The sequence below is a fragment of the Hypanus sabinus genome, chromosome 16, assembly GCF_030144855.1.
Source record: "Hypanus sabinus isolate sHypSab1 chromosome 16, sHypSab1.hap1, whole genome shotgun sequence".
Taxonomy (NCBI): domain Eukaryota; kingdom Metazoa; phylum Chordata; class Chondrichthyes; order Myliobatiformes; family Dasyatidae; genus Hypanus; species Hypanus sabinus.
The window spans coordinates 44,844,411-44,861,433 of NC_082721.1; the positions used below are offsets into that span (position 1 = coordinate 44,844,411).

At 39.8% G+C, this 17,023-nt stretch overlaps 1 protein-coding gene across 6 annotated transcripts in view; it reads left to right on the plus strand.

Moving 5' to 3' along the window:
- The window catches only part of dpp9 (dipeptidyl-peptidase 9), a 95,810-nt gene that overhangs the window by 36,223 nt on the left and 42,564 nt on the right, over positions 1-17,023 (plus strand). For 5 of the 6 annotated variants that reach the window (XM_059991650.1, XM_059991654.1, XM_059991649.1 and 2 more), the window contains 6 exons: positions 219-272; positions 5,446-5,619; positions 7,989-8,157; positions 9,848-9,958; positions 11,955-12,083; positions 13,732-13,793. In XM_059991650.1, the coding sequence (XP_059847633.1) occupies positions 219-272; positions 5,446-5,619; positions 7,989-8,157; positions 9,848-9,958; positions 11,955-12,083; positions 13,732-13,793 (699 nt within the window). The remainder of the gene's footprint in view (positions 1-218; positions 273-5,445; positions 5,620-7,988; positions 8,158-9,847; positions 9,959-11,954; positions 12,084-13,731; positions 13,794-17,023) is intronic. The other variant, XM_059991651.1, reaches the window with a different exon arrangement.

Sequence of the window (17,023 nt, forward strand, 5' to 3'; positions counted from 1 at the left end):
TTTAAGTGAATCTTGGGTGAGAAAAATGTTGACATGGTTTAAAATTGGTATATTTATTCAGAATAGATCAGCATTGTATCTGAGATGAAATAAATCTCAGGGTTGTATGTGGTGACATAAATGTACTTTAATAATAAATTGACTTTGAATTTTGAGATAACCTTCTAAGATATGTCGCTTGAGCAAACTTAATTAGTGATTTTTTTTAAATGATACAGTACCAACATCAGACCCTGAGAGTCAGTGACCAAGAGCAAGATTATCTCAGAGAGGTAATAACCAATTTGAGGAAGCTCCTCTCACTCTGTTGTACATTCAGTAGCCAGTTTATTAGATACAAAAGATATGTTCATTGTCTCATGCTGATATAGTCCATCCACTTCAAGGTTCAACATGTGTTTAGAGATGTTCGTCTGCACACCACTGTTGTACTGCCATGGTTATGAGTTACTGTTGCTTTCTTGTCAGCTTGTCTGGCGATTCTCCTCTAACCTCTCTCATTAACAAGGCATTTTTGCCCTCAGAACTGCCACTTACTGGGTGTCTTTAATTTATCACAGCTTTCTCTGTAAACTCTACAGACTGTTGTGCATGAAAATCCCAGATGTAAAGGAACAAACTGCTCACCCACTTGATCCATTTGAATCAAAAAAATTGTGAAAATTCCTGCTTGACTTCAAGAGAATGCTGATGACGTTCTTTGATTAAAGTCATATTTCCCAATTACCTTTCTAACAGTTGACTCGCCTTAATCTGTCACATTCAAAGAATTAACTCCACATGTAGTAATCCCCTCCTTTGTTACTGAATTGTATTTAACATTCATATTTGCTTTGTATTGCTTCACTCCAAATGCATCATTTCACACTTTTGTTAAAGTCCACATGCTGTAAATATTGCCAATTCACCAAATTATTCTGAGTTCCGCAGATTTTAAGGTTGTTTATTGTTGTCATCTTCAGCTTTTTTTGCATCACTGGCTCATGGAACACTGCTGCATGATACTTCAGTCTGTAAAACAGACATTCACCACCACTCCTTTACCAATTTTGCATCAACTTAACCTTTGTTCCTTTTGAAATATGAATTAAATCTATTGTCATGGCAGTATATTCATTACTTGATACTGTTGAAACTTCATTTGTGAGTCAACCCTGTACTTTATTTCAATAATTGGTCCTAATTTTATAATCACAACAGAATAGATAGGAAACTGCAATTATGCAGCAAATGAACACGAATGGAAACCAGACATGGAATAATTTCAAAAGGAATTTTTGAAACTGCACTCTGTGGAGAAGGGATTTCTTGACAATGTTTTGATTACATCTTTCATTCTCCTGTCAGATGTATAGATTGCCACTAGAAACAAGACTGAGTAATTTTAGATTTAGAATCTTAAAGCATGGTAAGAAGGCCTTCTGGCCAAACAAGCTCGTGGATACCCAATTATGCCCATGTGACCAATTAACCTAATTGCACGTACGTCCTTGCAATGCGGGAGGAAACCCTCATTCTAAGCAGTCAAAACTATTCAATAGGAGTTAAGTCCTTGGCCTCAATACCTCCTTGTGCAATTGTGTCCTTGATTTCCTTGCTTGCAAACTCCAGACTGCAAACTGATAGGTGCACCATAAAGCTGTGTGCTTAGCCTCCTGCTATACTCGCTTATACTTATGTCCTGACGAAGGGTCTCAGCCCAAAACGTCTACAGCACTTCTCCCTATAGATGCTGCCTGACCTGCTGCATTCCACTAGCATTTTGTGTGTGTTACTTCTACACTGAGCGCTGTCACAGCAAAGCAACATCCATCATTAAGGACCCCACCATCCAGGCCATGCTCTCTTCCCGTTGCTGACATCAGAAAGAAGGTGCAGGAGCTTATACCACCAGGTTCAGCAAAAGTTATTACCCCTCAACCATCAGGTTCTTGAATCAGAAGGGATAACTTCACTTGCCCAGCACTGAACTGGGCTCACTTTCAAGGTCTCTTCAATATTTATTGCTTATTTATTATTACTTTTTTTCCACTTTATTTTTGTATTTGGACGGATTGTTTTTTATTGCACATTGGTTGTTGCCCACCCTGTGGGATGTTGTCCTTCATTGCTTCTTACGTGTTTCTTCCACAAGAAAATAAATGTAGGGTTGTATATGGTGACATACACGTACTTTGATAAAAAATTTATTTTGAACTTTGAAACCAGAGCACCCAGGGGAAACTTGTGCTATCATGGGGAGAGTGTACAGACTACTTACAGGCAACAGTTGGAACTGAACCCAATGTAATAGCATTACACTAACTGCTACATGACTGTGCTGCTCTATGACGTTGATAACCATTTACTAAGAGAAAATTACCTGTGTTTTCTTTTGCTTGTGTTGTTTAAATTATTTAGACAGTTTCTGAAACAAATCGCTTTTGGCTGACAAGCTTTGATACCCTCATATGCTATATGTAACTTCGCACTGTGTTCTTAAACATTAGCTGAACAAGGCAGGGTAAGCAGCAATTAAAGCATGATAAGCCTAGTTCCTTATTTATGTTGTCTAGTCGTTTTTTTTTTATCTTTGTTATTTTAAATTGCCAGTCATTAATTAAATTTTCCATGGACACAATATTTAATCTTTGACAATGTATTCCTGACTGGTGTGTGGTAACATGATACATATATTAATGTCTTTTTGACTCCTAAAGACAATAAAAATGCTTTTGCCTATCTTAATTTTATTCAGCTACCTTTGAATAGGGAGATTCAGGATTTAGATCCAGAAATAGTCAAGGGATGCTAATAATTTCTGAGTAAGGATTGAGTACGACTTTAAGGAAAATTGCAGGTGATGCTATCTCCCAATGTACCTGCGTCCTTTTCCTCCCCAGCTGATAGAAGCTGTTGGTTCAGGAGTTGCTGTCAGAGTAACTTTGCCAAGTAACTGCTGTGTATTTTACAACTGGCACATTTTGCCATCACAGTACATCTGTGATTAAAATGAGTTGAGTGGTAATATTCTTACCATGGGTGTGAAACTAATGCTTTTCTTTGCATATATTGCCTTTTAATTCACCTGTACAGCAAGTCATAAATAGCCATACACATTCAGCATTTGAAATACACAAGTCCTCAAACCACCTCCAGCACCTGAAGAAGTGCTGACAAAGGATCTGCTCATAAATCCATGACCTAATCTGTTTCCTAGTCATTGGAGTGATTAGCATATTTCTTGTATTTCCTTTTTTTTTAATAGTTCACTATAAACATACTTGGACATTGTTGCTGTAAGGATTGGCTGTATAGAAATTGTTAAAGTGTGAAGAGCAGATTTGCAATAGTAGTAATACTATAGGGAATACTATCAAACCATGTTCAAAAAAACTAGGATCATAAATATCTAAGAATAATATTATAATCTCGACATATTCCACGTCTCACAAACTGTTAAACTTTATCATCCAGTGCAGTAGATATTACTTGTTTAGTACAGTAAATCATAAACTTAGGACTTTGTGCATGATGTATCATCATGTGCTGTGTCATGACATGGGTGATCATGGTCTTCCATCTATCTTTGAGATGTTCTAATAAGCTCTCCAAAACCTTTGCCTCTCCCTTAATGTAACCCATGAATGTCATGAGACGTTGACCACAACTTTTTCTTCCATCAGTTTTTCCTGTCACTGCAAGATGGTTGAGCTTCTTTCTTCAGTTTCTGTCCCAGAAATTTGAGCTGCCATTTCTTGATTGATGATATCAGCTCTCTTATTCCAGCTTTTTGAAACACTTTCTTATTTGTTACTCTGTCCTTCCACAGTATTTTCATCTTTCTTCTCAAAAAATACACCTACAGATTCGAGTCTTCCCTCATTTTGCCTTGATATTGTCCAGTATTCACTTTCTTATGTCAGTGTGCAATGGGTTTCACACCCAATGAAATTGTTATTCTTTAGTATCTTGCTCAAATGCTCGAATTTTCATTCAGCAATCCCAGTCTTTCTTCTGATTTCAACATCAGCACTACTGTTAGATGTTATGCTCTGTAAGTAGTTGATCTTCCATTTTGTTTAATTGTTTCATTGCTCACTTTTCAGTTTGCATTTTGGTATTTATTTCTTCCTTGTGACAACCATATATTCGTTCTTCTTGCAGTGGATGATCACTTTCTTTGAATTTATCCAATATTTCTTGGATTGCCAGGATATGCCCTCTTCTCATTATTGCCATCAAGGAGATGGTACAGAAGCCTGAAGACATACTCAGTGTTTTAGGAGCAGCTTCTTCCCCTCCATCAGATATTTGAATGGGCAATTAACCCATGTACACTACCTCACTTTTTTTTTCTCTTTTTGCACTGCTTATTTAATTTTTTAACTATATATAATTTGTATTCTCTATATTTTTATGCATTGCACTGTACTGCTTCCGCAAAACAAGTTTTGTGACATATGCCAGTGATATTAAACCTGATTTTGATCTATTTATAAATTGCTTATTTCATGGTGCACTTTAGGTTACCATGTAAAAGGACGATTTTATGATCTTTTCCAGTATAGATTCACGACATTTTTCAATGCTTTTTCTGGATTTCAGTCTCCAAGTGGGACCTTTGGAACAGTTTGCACATTCAGTCATATTTCCCTCATCTTGGAATCATTGTATTGCTCAGCATTTTACTGTTAAGATAATTGGGAACCTGTTATTTACTAATGGCTCTCAATTAATTGTTTGAGGCAATACTGGCTGGATTAATTTGTAAAATTTTGCAGATGCTGGAAATCCAAAGCAATATGCACAAATTGTTGGAGGGACTTTGTAGGTTAGGCAGAATCCAAGGGAATGAATAAACCGTTGACGTTTTCGGCCAAGACCCTTCTTCGGGGTTAAATTACTTTATATTAGCAGTCAGATGAAAAAATTAAACATTTTTCACTAGATTTCTGGTTATCAGTATGCTTTTACACAAAGGTTAGAACAGAATGAATAATGGCCATGTTTTCAATCAGCTTTTTTTTCCCTTCAGTAGGGCTGTAAAAATTGCACCTATTTGGTTTCCCGAGAGTGTTGGGTCATATCCAATAATTCTGTGAGGCCAATTGTCTTTAGATTTAGTACTCTTTAGATCAGCCTGGCGGAATAATTTAATTCTCACAAGATTGATTTGTGCTTGTGGCTTCACATTGTCATTCTGTTACCTTTAATGTATAAATAGCTATATCTTGGTTCATATAATTTAAATGCAGATAGCTTTCAAATTCCAAATCATTTTCCTCCTCTACGCTGTATTCAGCATTCTGTCTATTGCTTTAATTTATTCACGTCTCTTTGCACCATGACGAGACTGATTTGGGGAATGTTATGAGTAGAATAATTTAATATTGGTAAATCTTATAATTGTGGAATGTTATTCAAGGAATTGTTGCAGAGTTGATTTGTTTTGTGGTTATACAGGCCACGCCACACCATGGGATGTACTCACGTGAAGAGGAGCTTCTGCGTGAAAGGAAGCGCCTTGGAACATTTGGCATTACCTCATATGACTACCACAGGGATAGTGGACTTTTCCTCTTCCAAGCTAATAATAGTCTTTTTTATTGCAAGGATGGTGGGAAAAATGGATTTAATGTAAGTACTAGGTTACTGGAGCTATTGAATATTGGATCAGATTGTCTGATCTCTTACATCTGCATACACTGTGTACCTTACTTAACATAGTAGTGTAGTTGACTGCTTATTAGTAGAATTTGTAGTTGAATTTATTTTTGTGCCTTGTATTAAAGTTTTGAAGTTACTGTGTCAACTACAGAATTAACATTGCTGTATTTTGTTGCTCCTGTATGAATGATTGAATATCAAGTGTGTATTAGGTATGTAATGAGAACAAAGAAAGCGAAGCGTGAATTAACTTAGAAAATTGTGCTGTATATTATCAAACCAACAGTACAGTTAACTATTGAGCTAGTGATAGGATTCCCACAATTGGACTCTTGAGTGATGGAAGAGGAATAATAATCAAAAGTTCCTGCTAGATCCTACTGGCATGCTGGCTTTTATAACAAAAGGAATTGAGTATATGAGTAAAGAGGTCCTTCTGCAGCTGTACAGGGCCCTGGTGAGACCACACCTGGAGTATTGTGTGCAGTTTTCGTCTCCAAATTTGAGGAAGGACATTCTTGTTATTGAGGGAGTGCAGCGTAGGTTCACAAGGTTAATTCCCGGAATGGCGGGACTGTCATATGTTGAAAGATTGGAGTGACTGGGCTTGTATACACTGGAATTTAGAAGGATGAGAGGGGATCTGATTGAAACATATAAGATTATTAAAGGATTGGACATACTGGAGGCAGGAAGCATGTTCCTGCTGATGGGTGAGTCCAGAACTATAGGCCACAGTTTAAGAATAAGGGGTAGGCCATTTAGAACAGAGATTCGGAAAAACTTTTTCACCCAGAGGGTGGTGGAAATGTGGAATGCTCTTCCCCAGAAGGCAGTGGAGGCCAAGTCTCTGGATGCATTCAAGAGAGAGTTAGATAGAGCTCTTATAGATAGCAGGGTCAAGGGATATGGGGAGAAGACAGGAACAGGGTACTGATTGTGTATGATCAGCCATGATCACAGTGAATGGCGGTGCTGGCTAGAAGGGCTGAATGGCCTGCTCCTGCACCTATTGTCTGTCCTCTTAAGTAAGTCCTGGCTCATGGAATTGGAATTGCTTTATTATTCTCACATGTACTGAGATGCACTGAAAAGTTTGTCTTGCATACTGTTCTTACAGATCAGGTCTTCACAGAGAGCACTGAGGTAGAACAAGGTAAAACAATAACAGATTGCAGAAAAAAGTGTAACAGCTACAAAGAAAGTGCAGTGTTGGTAAATAATGTTGTACCAGATCATAATGCGGTAGATTGTAAGGTCAAGTGAAGAGTCCATCTTAACATGTTAGGGAACCATTTAATAGTTTTTATGACTGCAGGATAGAAGCTGCCCTTGAGCCTGATTGTATGTGCATTCGGGCTTTTGTGTCTTCCCAGCTGATGGAAGAGTGAAAAGGCAAGAATGTCTGGGGTGGGTGGAGTCTTTGTGCTTGCTGCTTAACTGAAGTAGTGAGAGTGTAGATAAAGTCCATAGAGGGGAGGTTGGTTTCCATGATGTGTTGAGCTGTGTCCACAATTGTTTATAGTTTCTCGCATCACTTGCAGAACAGTTGCCATTTCAAGCCATTATGCATCCAGATAGGATGTTTTTTTATGGTGCATTGATAATAATCAGTTAGGGTTAATCGCAACATGTCACATTCCTTTAGCTTTTTGAGGAAGTAGAAACATTGGTGAGATTTCTTAACCATAGTGTCTTTGTGTTTAGACCAGGTAGATCTTGACCTGTCTAGAGGATGGGTTTAGGTCGAGTTGAAATGCCCTCCATGTTTGAATAGTCTACTAACAAGTGATGTCTCGGCTGGTTTGTGAAGAGTTTTTCTTTTAAGCAAGGGTCAGACAATTTAAAAACGAGTTCTCCCAAGTATTGTGGTGAACAAATGAACTATTTTGGTCTCTGAAAGTTGAGGAAAATAGCATTTAGTTTTTGATGTTGACCTTTGCAAGCAGGAAGGCTTTATATCTTAACTGTTTACGTCAGCAACGGTTGCTCAGATTTAGTGGAGATAAAAACATGGCTTTGCTTTGCTAGATAACTAAAGCTGGGGGAGGAACAACTGAATAAGCTCTTATTCAATGCTTAGAGTCAAACATTAGGAATGTCGTTTGGTTAAGGTGATGTACCTTTGGGGAGAGAAAAGGAGAGAGTGAGTGGAGCAATAATAAAGCATCATTAAATTGTCTCTGACAAGCTGAAATATTATTTCATATTTTGGCGTCGTTTCCTAAGTAAAGTTGTTATTCGTTCTTTATTATCTATATCTAACCTGTGGCTAGCAAAATGCTTTGCTATCATGAGTGGTATGTATTCTTTCTTTACTAGCTCTGTCTCTTTTATAGATATCGCCAATGAAGCCAGTAGAGATCAAGACACAATGTTCAGGACCTCGAATGGATCCCAAGATATGTCCAGGAGATCCATCTTTCATTTCATTTATAAATAATAATGACTTGTGGATATCAAACATTGTAACTGGTGAAGAGAAACGATTGACATTTTGCCATAAAGGTATGACAATCTACCATTGCTTAGTAAGTTTGCAGTGCTATATGAATGTTGGAAAGATGTCTGGGGATTGGTTTTGCAACATTCTGCAGCATTCTAAATTGGAGGAAATATATCGTTATGTTTTCTCCTGTTTCCTGCTTGACGTGTGATAATTGTTCTATGGGATATGTTCATGGTTATTCTGCAACCATTGCAGGTCTGTTTTAAGAGCTGTAAGACTGAGGGCTATGGGAAAGAGATGATGGAACTAGGTTTAATGGTATTATCAATGTTACCAAATGTCCTCAACAGTGATCAGTTACAGCTAAAGTTTTATTACAGAAGAAAAGAGGTCTTTAGACCCTGTTGATCCATATGGATAATTCATGTCTAAGTGTACCTCCTGCAAATCTGTTTTACTATTTTTTTAAGTCAATCAAAAACTATTTTTACATTTTTTTTTAAAAAGTCCATCATAATATTCTTGTGCTTTGACCTTCATCTGCTTATCTAACCTGCCCTTGTTGAATCCAATTTCCTTGTTATGACAACAGCTCTGCCCTGGCTGCAAGAAATTGCAGTAAGTTGTGAATTGCAGTCCAATTCATCACGCAAATTGCCCCCCCCCCCCCCCCCCCTCAGCCTCTGTCTAATGGCCTTGGTATAACAGCTAGCATAATCAGGGACCTCTCTCACCCTTCTCCCCTCTCCTACCAGGCAGAAATTACAAAAGCTTGTATGTCCTATGAGACTTGAGGATGACTTCTATCCCACTCTTATCAGATTTCTGAACAACTTCTCTTATGTATTACAGGTGAACTCTGGATCTCCCAGTCTGTCTTGTTGCAGCCCCTGCACTTTGTTTACCTGCACTACACTTTAGCTGCAACACTATGTTCTGCATTCTTTCAGCTACCTTGATGTACTTGTGTGTAGCATGATCTGCCTGGATGGCACACAAACAAAGCTTTTTACTTTATTTTGTACACTTGACAGCAACAACATCAATTACCCATTTTTTAACCATTCTCTTGTTTCCAAACTATATGTATAGCCCCTGTAAGGCTCTGCAAATTGAATTTCTCTGAAGCCTTTTAATATCACGTGCTTCTGACAAAAAACTGTTGTGGTTCAGCCTAAGTTTTTAAGTTAAACATTTTCACCAGGATTGCCATCAAGTCTTACAAGCATACTTGTGGACCTTTTGGTTTTCACATCAGGTAAAAAGGTTAGCTAATGCCTTAGTCCTTGAGGAATTTTATCCATCATTGTAACTGAATGTCTGTTTGGAATTGATCAAGTTGTAATATGGAGCACAAACTACCTATTAACACAAAGTAAATATTACTAATCAGCTGCTGGAATCTACATTAGTCATGAAATAAACCTGGTCTGTGTGCTCAGAACAATATACGGTTCAACTGCCTGGAAATCTATGGTAAAATCAAATTTATAGCATTGTATAGCAGACAATGTTCCAAACACTTAAACTTGCAAAATGCCTTTTAAAAGTTTTACTTTTTGAACTGTAGTGACTGGCAGTGGGTGACTTTCAGTTTGGTAGTTGTCAATCTTATTTGCTCTAGGTTAAAATATACAACAGATGGTTGTAGAATTATAACTGAAAGACATGTTGAGCTATTGACAATGTTCTTTTATATTGAAATGTATAGAGATTGTGTTTTGACCAAGACAATCACCTGCTTTCCAGGTTTGCCTAATGTAATAGACGATCCCAAATCTGCAGGAGTAGCAACTTTTGTAATACAGGAAGAATTTGACAGGTTTACAGGTTACTGGTGGTGTCCTACAGGAAATGAAGGTAAAGCAATGATTCCCTAATATTAGTCAATAAATACTTAAGTTCAACATTAACTAAATATGATAATTATTTTCTGTTTCATTTTTTATTACATGGAAGTTATGATACAACTGTATAGAACTTTCATGAGGCCATAGTTGGAATATTGTGTGTGGCCTTGTCACTACATCCACGGAAGGATGTGGTTGACCTCAAAGGGTTCAGAGGAGATTTACCAGGATGTTTCCCGTGATGGATTGTTGCAGTTACAAAGAATGACTGGATAGACTGGGTTTGTTATCCTTGGAGCAGAGGAGATTGAGGAGAAACCTGAGAGATGTACAAAATTGGGGATGAAGATACAATGATGTGTATAAACTTTACCCCATAATAGAAACATCTAAAACTAGATGGTAAAGGTGTACGAGGGTTACAGGGGATCTGAGGAAAGTTTTTTTTTCATTGACAGGGTGGTTGCAGAATGCCTTAGAAGCTGGTAAAAGCAGGTTCTGCCACAAACTTTAAAATGCATGTGAACAACCTCTCAAATCTCCAAGGCATGGAAGGCTATGGACCCAGTTCTGGTAAATAGGATTAGTATAGATATATACTTATTAGTAATATGGGCATGGTGGACTGAAGGACAGGTTTCTGTGCTGAATGACAGCCCTTCAAATACTTCCTTGAAAACTGTAGTTCCTCAATCAACTTTGAAATTAAATCATAATCCAAATCTGGATATGAATTCATAGTCAGTCGGCTAACACTGGTTCATCTGACTATGAATTCCATTTGACCAGTGGGACTATTGCGCTGCAACACATCCCCTTGCCTGACTTGATTTTCCAAAGCTAAACAGCACTGCTTCCTTCCTCGTTAATCTGGAAACTAATAATGTGGTTTAACATTAATACATTTGTAAACTGTGTATGTTTCTTTCAAAGCTAGCATTTACTGTTCAGATGTAATTGGTCTTGGGGAGATGGTAGTGAACAATCCTCTTGAAGTGCTGTGTACTTTGTGCTGAAGGGTCTTCCAGGATGCTGTTAAGAGGTAGCTCTGGATTCTAGCCTGATGACAATGGCAGAATGACTAATATGTGGGTTTAAAGTGGTGATATTCCCATGTGCCATGTGTCTACAGCTCTGTTACTTCTAGGCAGTGAATGCTATCCATATGGTCTTAGTGGGTTGGTCCGTGCTTTCTGTAAATAACACCAGGTGTAGCCAAAGTAAATATTGGCATGAATGTTTAAGGTGGTATTTGTATGTTGATCAAGCAGTCTATCTTGAGGGCTTTTGTATTTTTGTTATCACACGTATGCAAAATTGGAGAGTGTTACTTTGTTCCTGCCTTGTACCATGTCTTGTAATTAATGGAAAGGCTTTGGAAAATTATGAAATGAGTTACTCAAATCTGAAATCTCTCTGTCTTTGACCTGCTCTTGTAGCCATAGTATACTTGTGAGTGGTTGAATTATATTAATCTAATTACAATGATTGTAGATTGCTGACTTCAAATTGATGATTTTGACAGCTGCATGAAAAGACCAAAATTGCTCAGAGTTAGGAGGGAAGTTTTAATATTTTCATGCTAAATCTGAGCCACTATTTCCCCACAACTCAGACCATGTGGTAGATTCCTGGAGACTCATGCCAGACACCCTTTAATAACTAAAGTACACTTTAACTACTTAGGAATACAATGTTTATTGGGAGAGAGGAGCTCTCTTGGTCAGCTTATACCCTCAACCAACATCACTAAAACAAATTGACTGATAGGTTTTGCTATTTGTGGAACTTTGCATAAAAATTGCTTGCTAAATGAGAAAAGTGTTTTCATAAGTATTTAATCAGATTAAAAAATCATTTATGATATCCCATACTCAAAGATCATTTATATAAACTGGTTCATTCATTTGTTTTTTTTTAACTGAAGACTCTGTTGTAGCTAAGGCCAAGTGCAATATTCAGTCTCAGCTTGACTTGTATAAAAACATTTTTGATTTGCCTTTCAGATTCAGATGGTGTGAGAACTTATTATCTCTTGTATGAAGAAGTAGATGAATCAGAAGTGGAGATCATTCATGTCCCGTCCCCTGCATTGGAAGAGAGGAAAGCTGATGCCTATAGATACCCAAGAACAGGTTAGCAATATATTGGCTTCTTAAAAAATAATGATTACTATATAAATTTTAATAATATAGTATATATGTTCTCAATAGCTACTCCTTGGATTAGGCAACCAGATTTGTGCAGTTGGATCTGTAATGATTTCCTTTAAAAAGCTGAGGTGTCGTAAATCTGAAACAATATACTATTGCACTTATACATGGTGTTGGTTCCTAGGATTGTGTGCAGTAGTGGAATCAGTGTGAGGAAGAATAATATTGTCGACGCATTGCGCCAGATACCTGAAACTGGAATATTCCAGCACTCCTAATCCTACGCTGGAAATAGTGCAGGTCCCTACTCTTCACTGGCATCCTTGGAGCAATGTGTCTGCCATGGTGCACCATGGGGAAACTGTCGGAGAGGGCTGGGGCAAATGACGGGCCTGCTCAATGTTGAAATGTGGGACTTGGGACTGTACATTGCTCAGCACAAGTGTGAGCCACTACTGGGGACGTAAAACAGCTGTCAAATATGGTAGCCGAATGTCCAGATTTCCCATCACCTCTCACTGAATGTGTGGAAAGCAGCTATCATCTCTGTTAGTACAGAGCCTTTGCAAGCACTGTCAGTTCAGCGACACACTCAACCAAAGAGAAATGTCTAGGTGAGGGAACAGAAGGGCTAACAGCAGTTTTCATCTTACTGACAATTTCAGTCACATCCATCAAAGATACCACAGTATCAGGTAGGTGTATGAACATATGGGGAAGGTGGTACAGTGGTGCCAGTGGAGGATGGGGAATTCATGCCAAAATCCTGATGCTGCAGCAAGGAAGGCAAGGTGCACACCGGGTTTTAGCAGCAAATAGCCCAGGCAGATGCAATTTATTTTTAAATACTGATGGGTTCAAACTCTTGAGTGTGCATTTACTAGGACAAAACACTGTAATGAAAAACACTCGGTGTTGATTTAGTGTCATTAATATTGTAATGAAGTTTATAAAGGGATAATTTTCCTATAGAATGGATTCTGTGAAGACTGCCAAGTCTGTATTGCAGTGGAAGACAGATGTTGCTGTGATGCTTAGTGATGTGTTGTAACACTTAATACAATTAAAAACATAGGTATATTTTACTGAAAAGATATGTTGAAATTTCTGTATTATGTACTTAAGTTATTTTGCTTTAATGTTCTCTAACATTTTTCTCATTTTTTAGAGAAGGGGAATTGTTTAAAACTTAAGTTTTTGTGAGAGCTATATTTAAAAATTGAAACTTATTTTTTTCTAACATCTGTGTCAAAAAGATTTTTAAAATGTAACTTCTGAAACTTACTATAGAACTCAAATCAATTATCTATTTTGCTTTTACCAATCTTTGATGCAATCTGTTGAACCATGGGTTTAATACCTGTAAGTGGCAGAAACTTTAGCTGTTGTTTTATTGCAAATTGCTTTGTGTATAATAATCCAATATTTTTGGAGACTTGATTTTTCACTCTGTCATGTGACTATCTTCATCAGAAGGACTGTAGCATTTCAAAAGCAGCATGGGTTCCTATAGGTAATAAATGCTAGCCTTGTCGATGGATAAATGTACTCTTGTAAACAATACTACAGTATAAACAGAATCAGCAACTTTATTAGTTTAAATAATTGATATTGTAATTTGTCTTTACAGGGAGCAAGAATCCCAAGATTACCCTTAAATTATCGGAGTTCAAAACAGACAACCATGGGGCAGTGAGTAATTCTTTGAAGGTGGTATATTGGATGGCTAGGACATTTGTATTTGTATTGAGCAGTTCAGATAATCACAGAATTACTTTTTCCCATGAAAATAGCTGAAAAGGAAACTGCTGTGAAACAAAACCAGAGAATGTTGCATCTGACAAAGAATTGGCCTGAAACATTGACTATTTCTATTTCCACTGTTGTTGCCTGACCTGCATCCTGCAAACCCCATTTCCAGAAAAGTTGGAATATTTTCCAAAATGCAATAAAAACAAAAATCTGTGATATGTTAATTCATGTGAACCTTTATTTAACTGACAGAAGTACAAAGAAAAGATTTTCAATAGTTTTACTGACCAACTTAATTGTATTTTGTAAATATACACAAATTTAAAATTTGATGGCTGCAACACACTTAACAAAAGTTGGGACAGAGGCATGTTTACCATTGTGTTACATCACCTTTCCTTTTAATAACACTTTTTAATCGTTTTGGAACTGAGGATACTAATTGTAGTAGATTTGCAACTGGAAATTTTGTCCATTCTTGCTTGACATAAGACTTCAGCTGCTCAACAGTCCGTGGTCTCCGTTGTCTGATTCTCCTCTTCATGATGCGTCATACATTATCAATAGGAGATAGATCTGGACTGGCAGCAGGCCACGCTGTTGTAGCCCGTGCAGAATGTGGTCCAGCATTATCCTGCTGAAATAAGCATGGGCATCTTGGGAAGAGACGTCGCCTTGATGGCAACATATGTCTCTCTAAAATCCTAATAAACGCCTCAGAGTCAATGGTACCTTCACATACATGCAACTCACCCATGCTGTGGGCACTGATGCACCCCCATACCATCACAGATGCTGGCTTTTGCACCTTTCACTGATAACAATCAGGATGGTCGTTTTCATCTTTGGCACGGAGAACTCGACCCCCGTTTTTTCCGAAAACTAGCTGAAATATGGACTCAACTGACCACAGCACACGGTTCCACAGTCTTTCGGTCCATCTGAGATGAGCTCGGGCCCAGAGAACTCACCAGAGTTTCTGCATAGAGTTGATGTATGGCTTCCTCCTTGCGTAATACAGTTTCAAGTTGTATTTCTGGATGTAGCGACGGACTGTGTTCAGTGACAATGATTTTCTGAAGTACTCCCGAGCCCAGGGGGGCTATAATTGTCACAGTAGCACGACGGTTTCTTAGTCAGTGCCGCCTGAGGGCTCGAAGATCACACGCATTCAACGGTGGTTTCCACCTTGCCCTTTACGCACTGAGATGTCTCTGAACTCTCTGAATCTTTTCACAATATTATGTACTGTAGATGTTGAAAGACCTAAATTCTCTGCAATCTTGCATTGGGAAATGTTCCTTTTGAACTTTTGAACTGACTAATAATTCTCTCACGAATTTTGGCGCAAAGGGGTGAGCCACGACCCATCCTTGCTTGCAAAAACTGAGCCTTTGATGGACTCTACTTTTATACCCAGTCATGATACCTCAGCCTGCTTAATGTGGACTCTTCCGAACTGGTGTTATTACTTGAATATTCTGTGCACTTTTCAATCTTATTTTAACTCTGTCCCAACTTTTGTTGAGTGTGTTGCAGCCATCAAATTCTAAATTTGTGTATATTTACAAAATACAATTAAAGTTGGTCAGTAAAACTATTGAAAATCTTTTCTCTGTACTTCTGTCAGTTAAGTAAAGGTTCACGTGAATTAACATATCACAGACTTTTGTTTTTATTGTATTTTGGAAAATATCCCAACTTTTCTGGAAATGGGGTTTATATTTCCACTGTAGCGGTGTGCTACAAACAGCGCTAAAATTACGACACGGAGTCGGTAACTGCAGTCGAAGGAAAAACTTTATTCGAAAACTTCAGCCTCACTTTTAAGCCTCTGTCAACCGGCCCCCCATGGCGAAGAGGCTCCAAAGCTCTGTGCTCGCAAACCCCCGTAGGCTATCTAATTGTGAGTCGGTTCGCATACGCTAGGAAATGAGCCGCCACATAACCCCCCCCCCAGAACCGGCGATACACCCCCCAATGTCCACAGCCTGGGCCAGAACCTGCTTGGGAGGTCGGCCTCTGCGCCGAGGCGCCGGAAACTCGGCCGGTTGCGCCAGGTCCACATGGGCCGGCTTGAGGCGGTCCACCGTGAAAACCTCCTCCTTCCCCCCAACGTCCAGCACGAACGTGGACCCGTTGTTCCGGAGCACCGTAAACGGCCCCTCGTATGGCCGCTGCAGCGGTGGCCGATGCCCGCCCCTTCGTACAAACACAAACTTACAGTTCCGTAGGTCTTTGGGTACGCAGGTCGGGTGCCGCCCATGCTGTGAAGTGGGTATGGGGGCCAGGTTACCGAGCTTCTCGCGAAGTCTGCCCAGGACTGCAGCGGGTTCTTCCTCTTGCCCCCTCGGGGCTGGTAGGAACTCCCCGGGGACGGCCAGGGGCGCGCCGTATACCAACTCGGCCGACGAGGCGTGCAGGTCGTCCTTGGGCGCTGTGCGGATGCCGAGAAGGACCCAGGGAAGCTCGTCCGCCCAGTTGGCTCCTCGCAGGCGGGCCATGAGGGCCGACTTCAGGTGACGGTGGAAACGCTCCACTAGCCCGTTCGACTGTGGGTGGTAGGCAGTGGTGTGGTGCAGCTGAGTCCCCAAAAGGCTGGCCATAGCTGACCACAGGCTGGAGGTGAACTGGGCGCCTCTGTCGGAGGTAATGTGGGCTGGTACACCAAAGCGGGATATCCAGGTGGCGATCAGGGCTCGGGCGCAAGATTCGGAGGTGGTGTCGGTGAGCGGGACCGCCTCTGGCCATCTTGTGAACCGGTCCACGATAGTCAGGAGGTAACGCGCTCCGCGCGACACTGGCAGGGGGCCCACGATATCCACATGAATGTGGTCGAAACGCCGGTGGGTGGGATGGAACTGCTGCGGTGGGGCTTTGGTGTGCCGCTGAACCTTGGCCGTCTGGCAGTGCATGCACGTCCTGGCCCATTCACTGACCTGTTTGCGGAGTCCGTGCCAAACGAACCTGCTGGAAACCATCCGGACAGTTGTCCGGATGGAGGGATGCGCCAAGTTATGAATGGAGTCGAAAACACGTCGCCGCCAGGCTGCGGGGACGACCGGACGGGGCTGGTTGGTGGCGACGTCACAGAGTAGGGTCCTCTCACCTGGGCCCACGGGGAAGTCCTGGAGCTGCAAACCAGAGACTGCAGTCCTGTAACTCGGAAT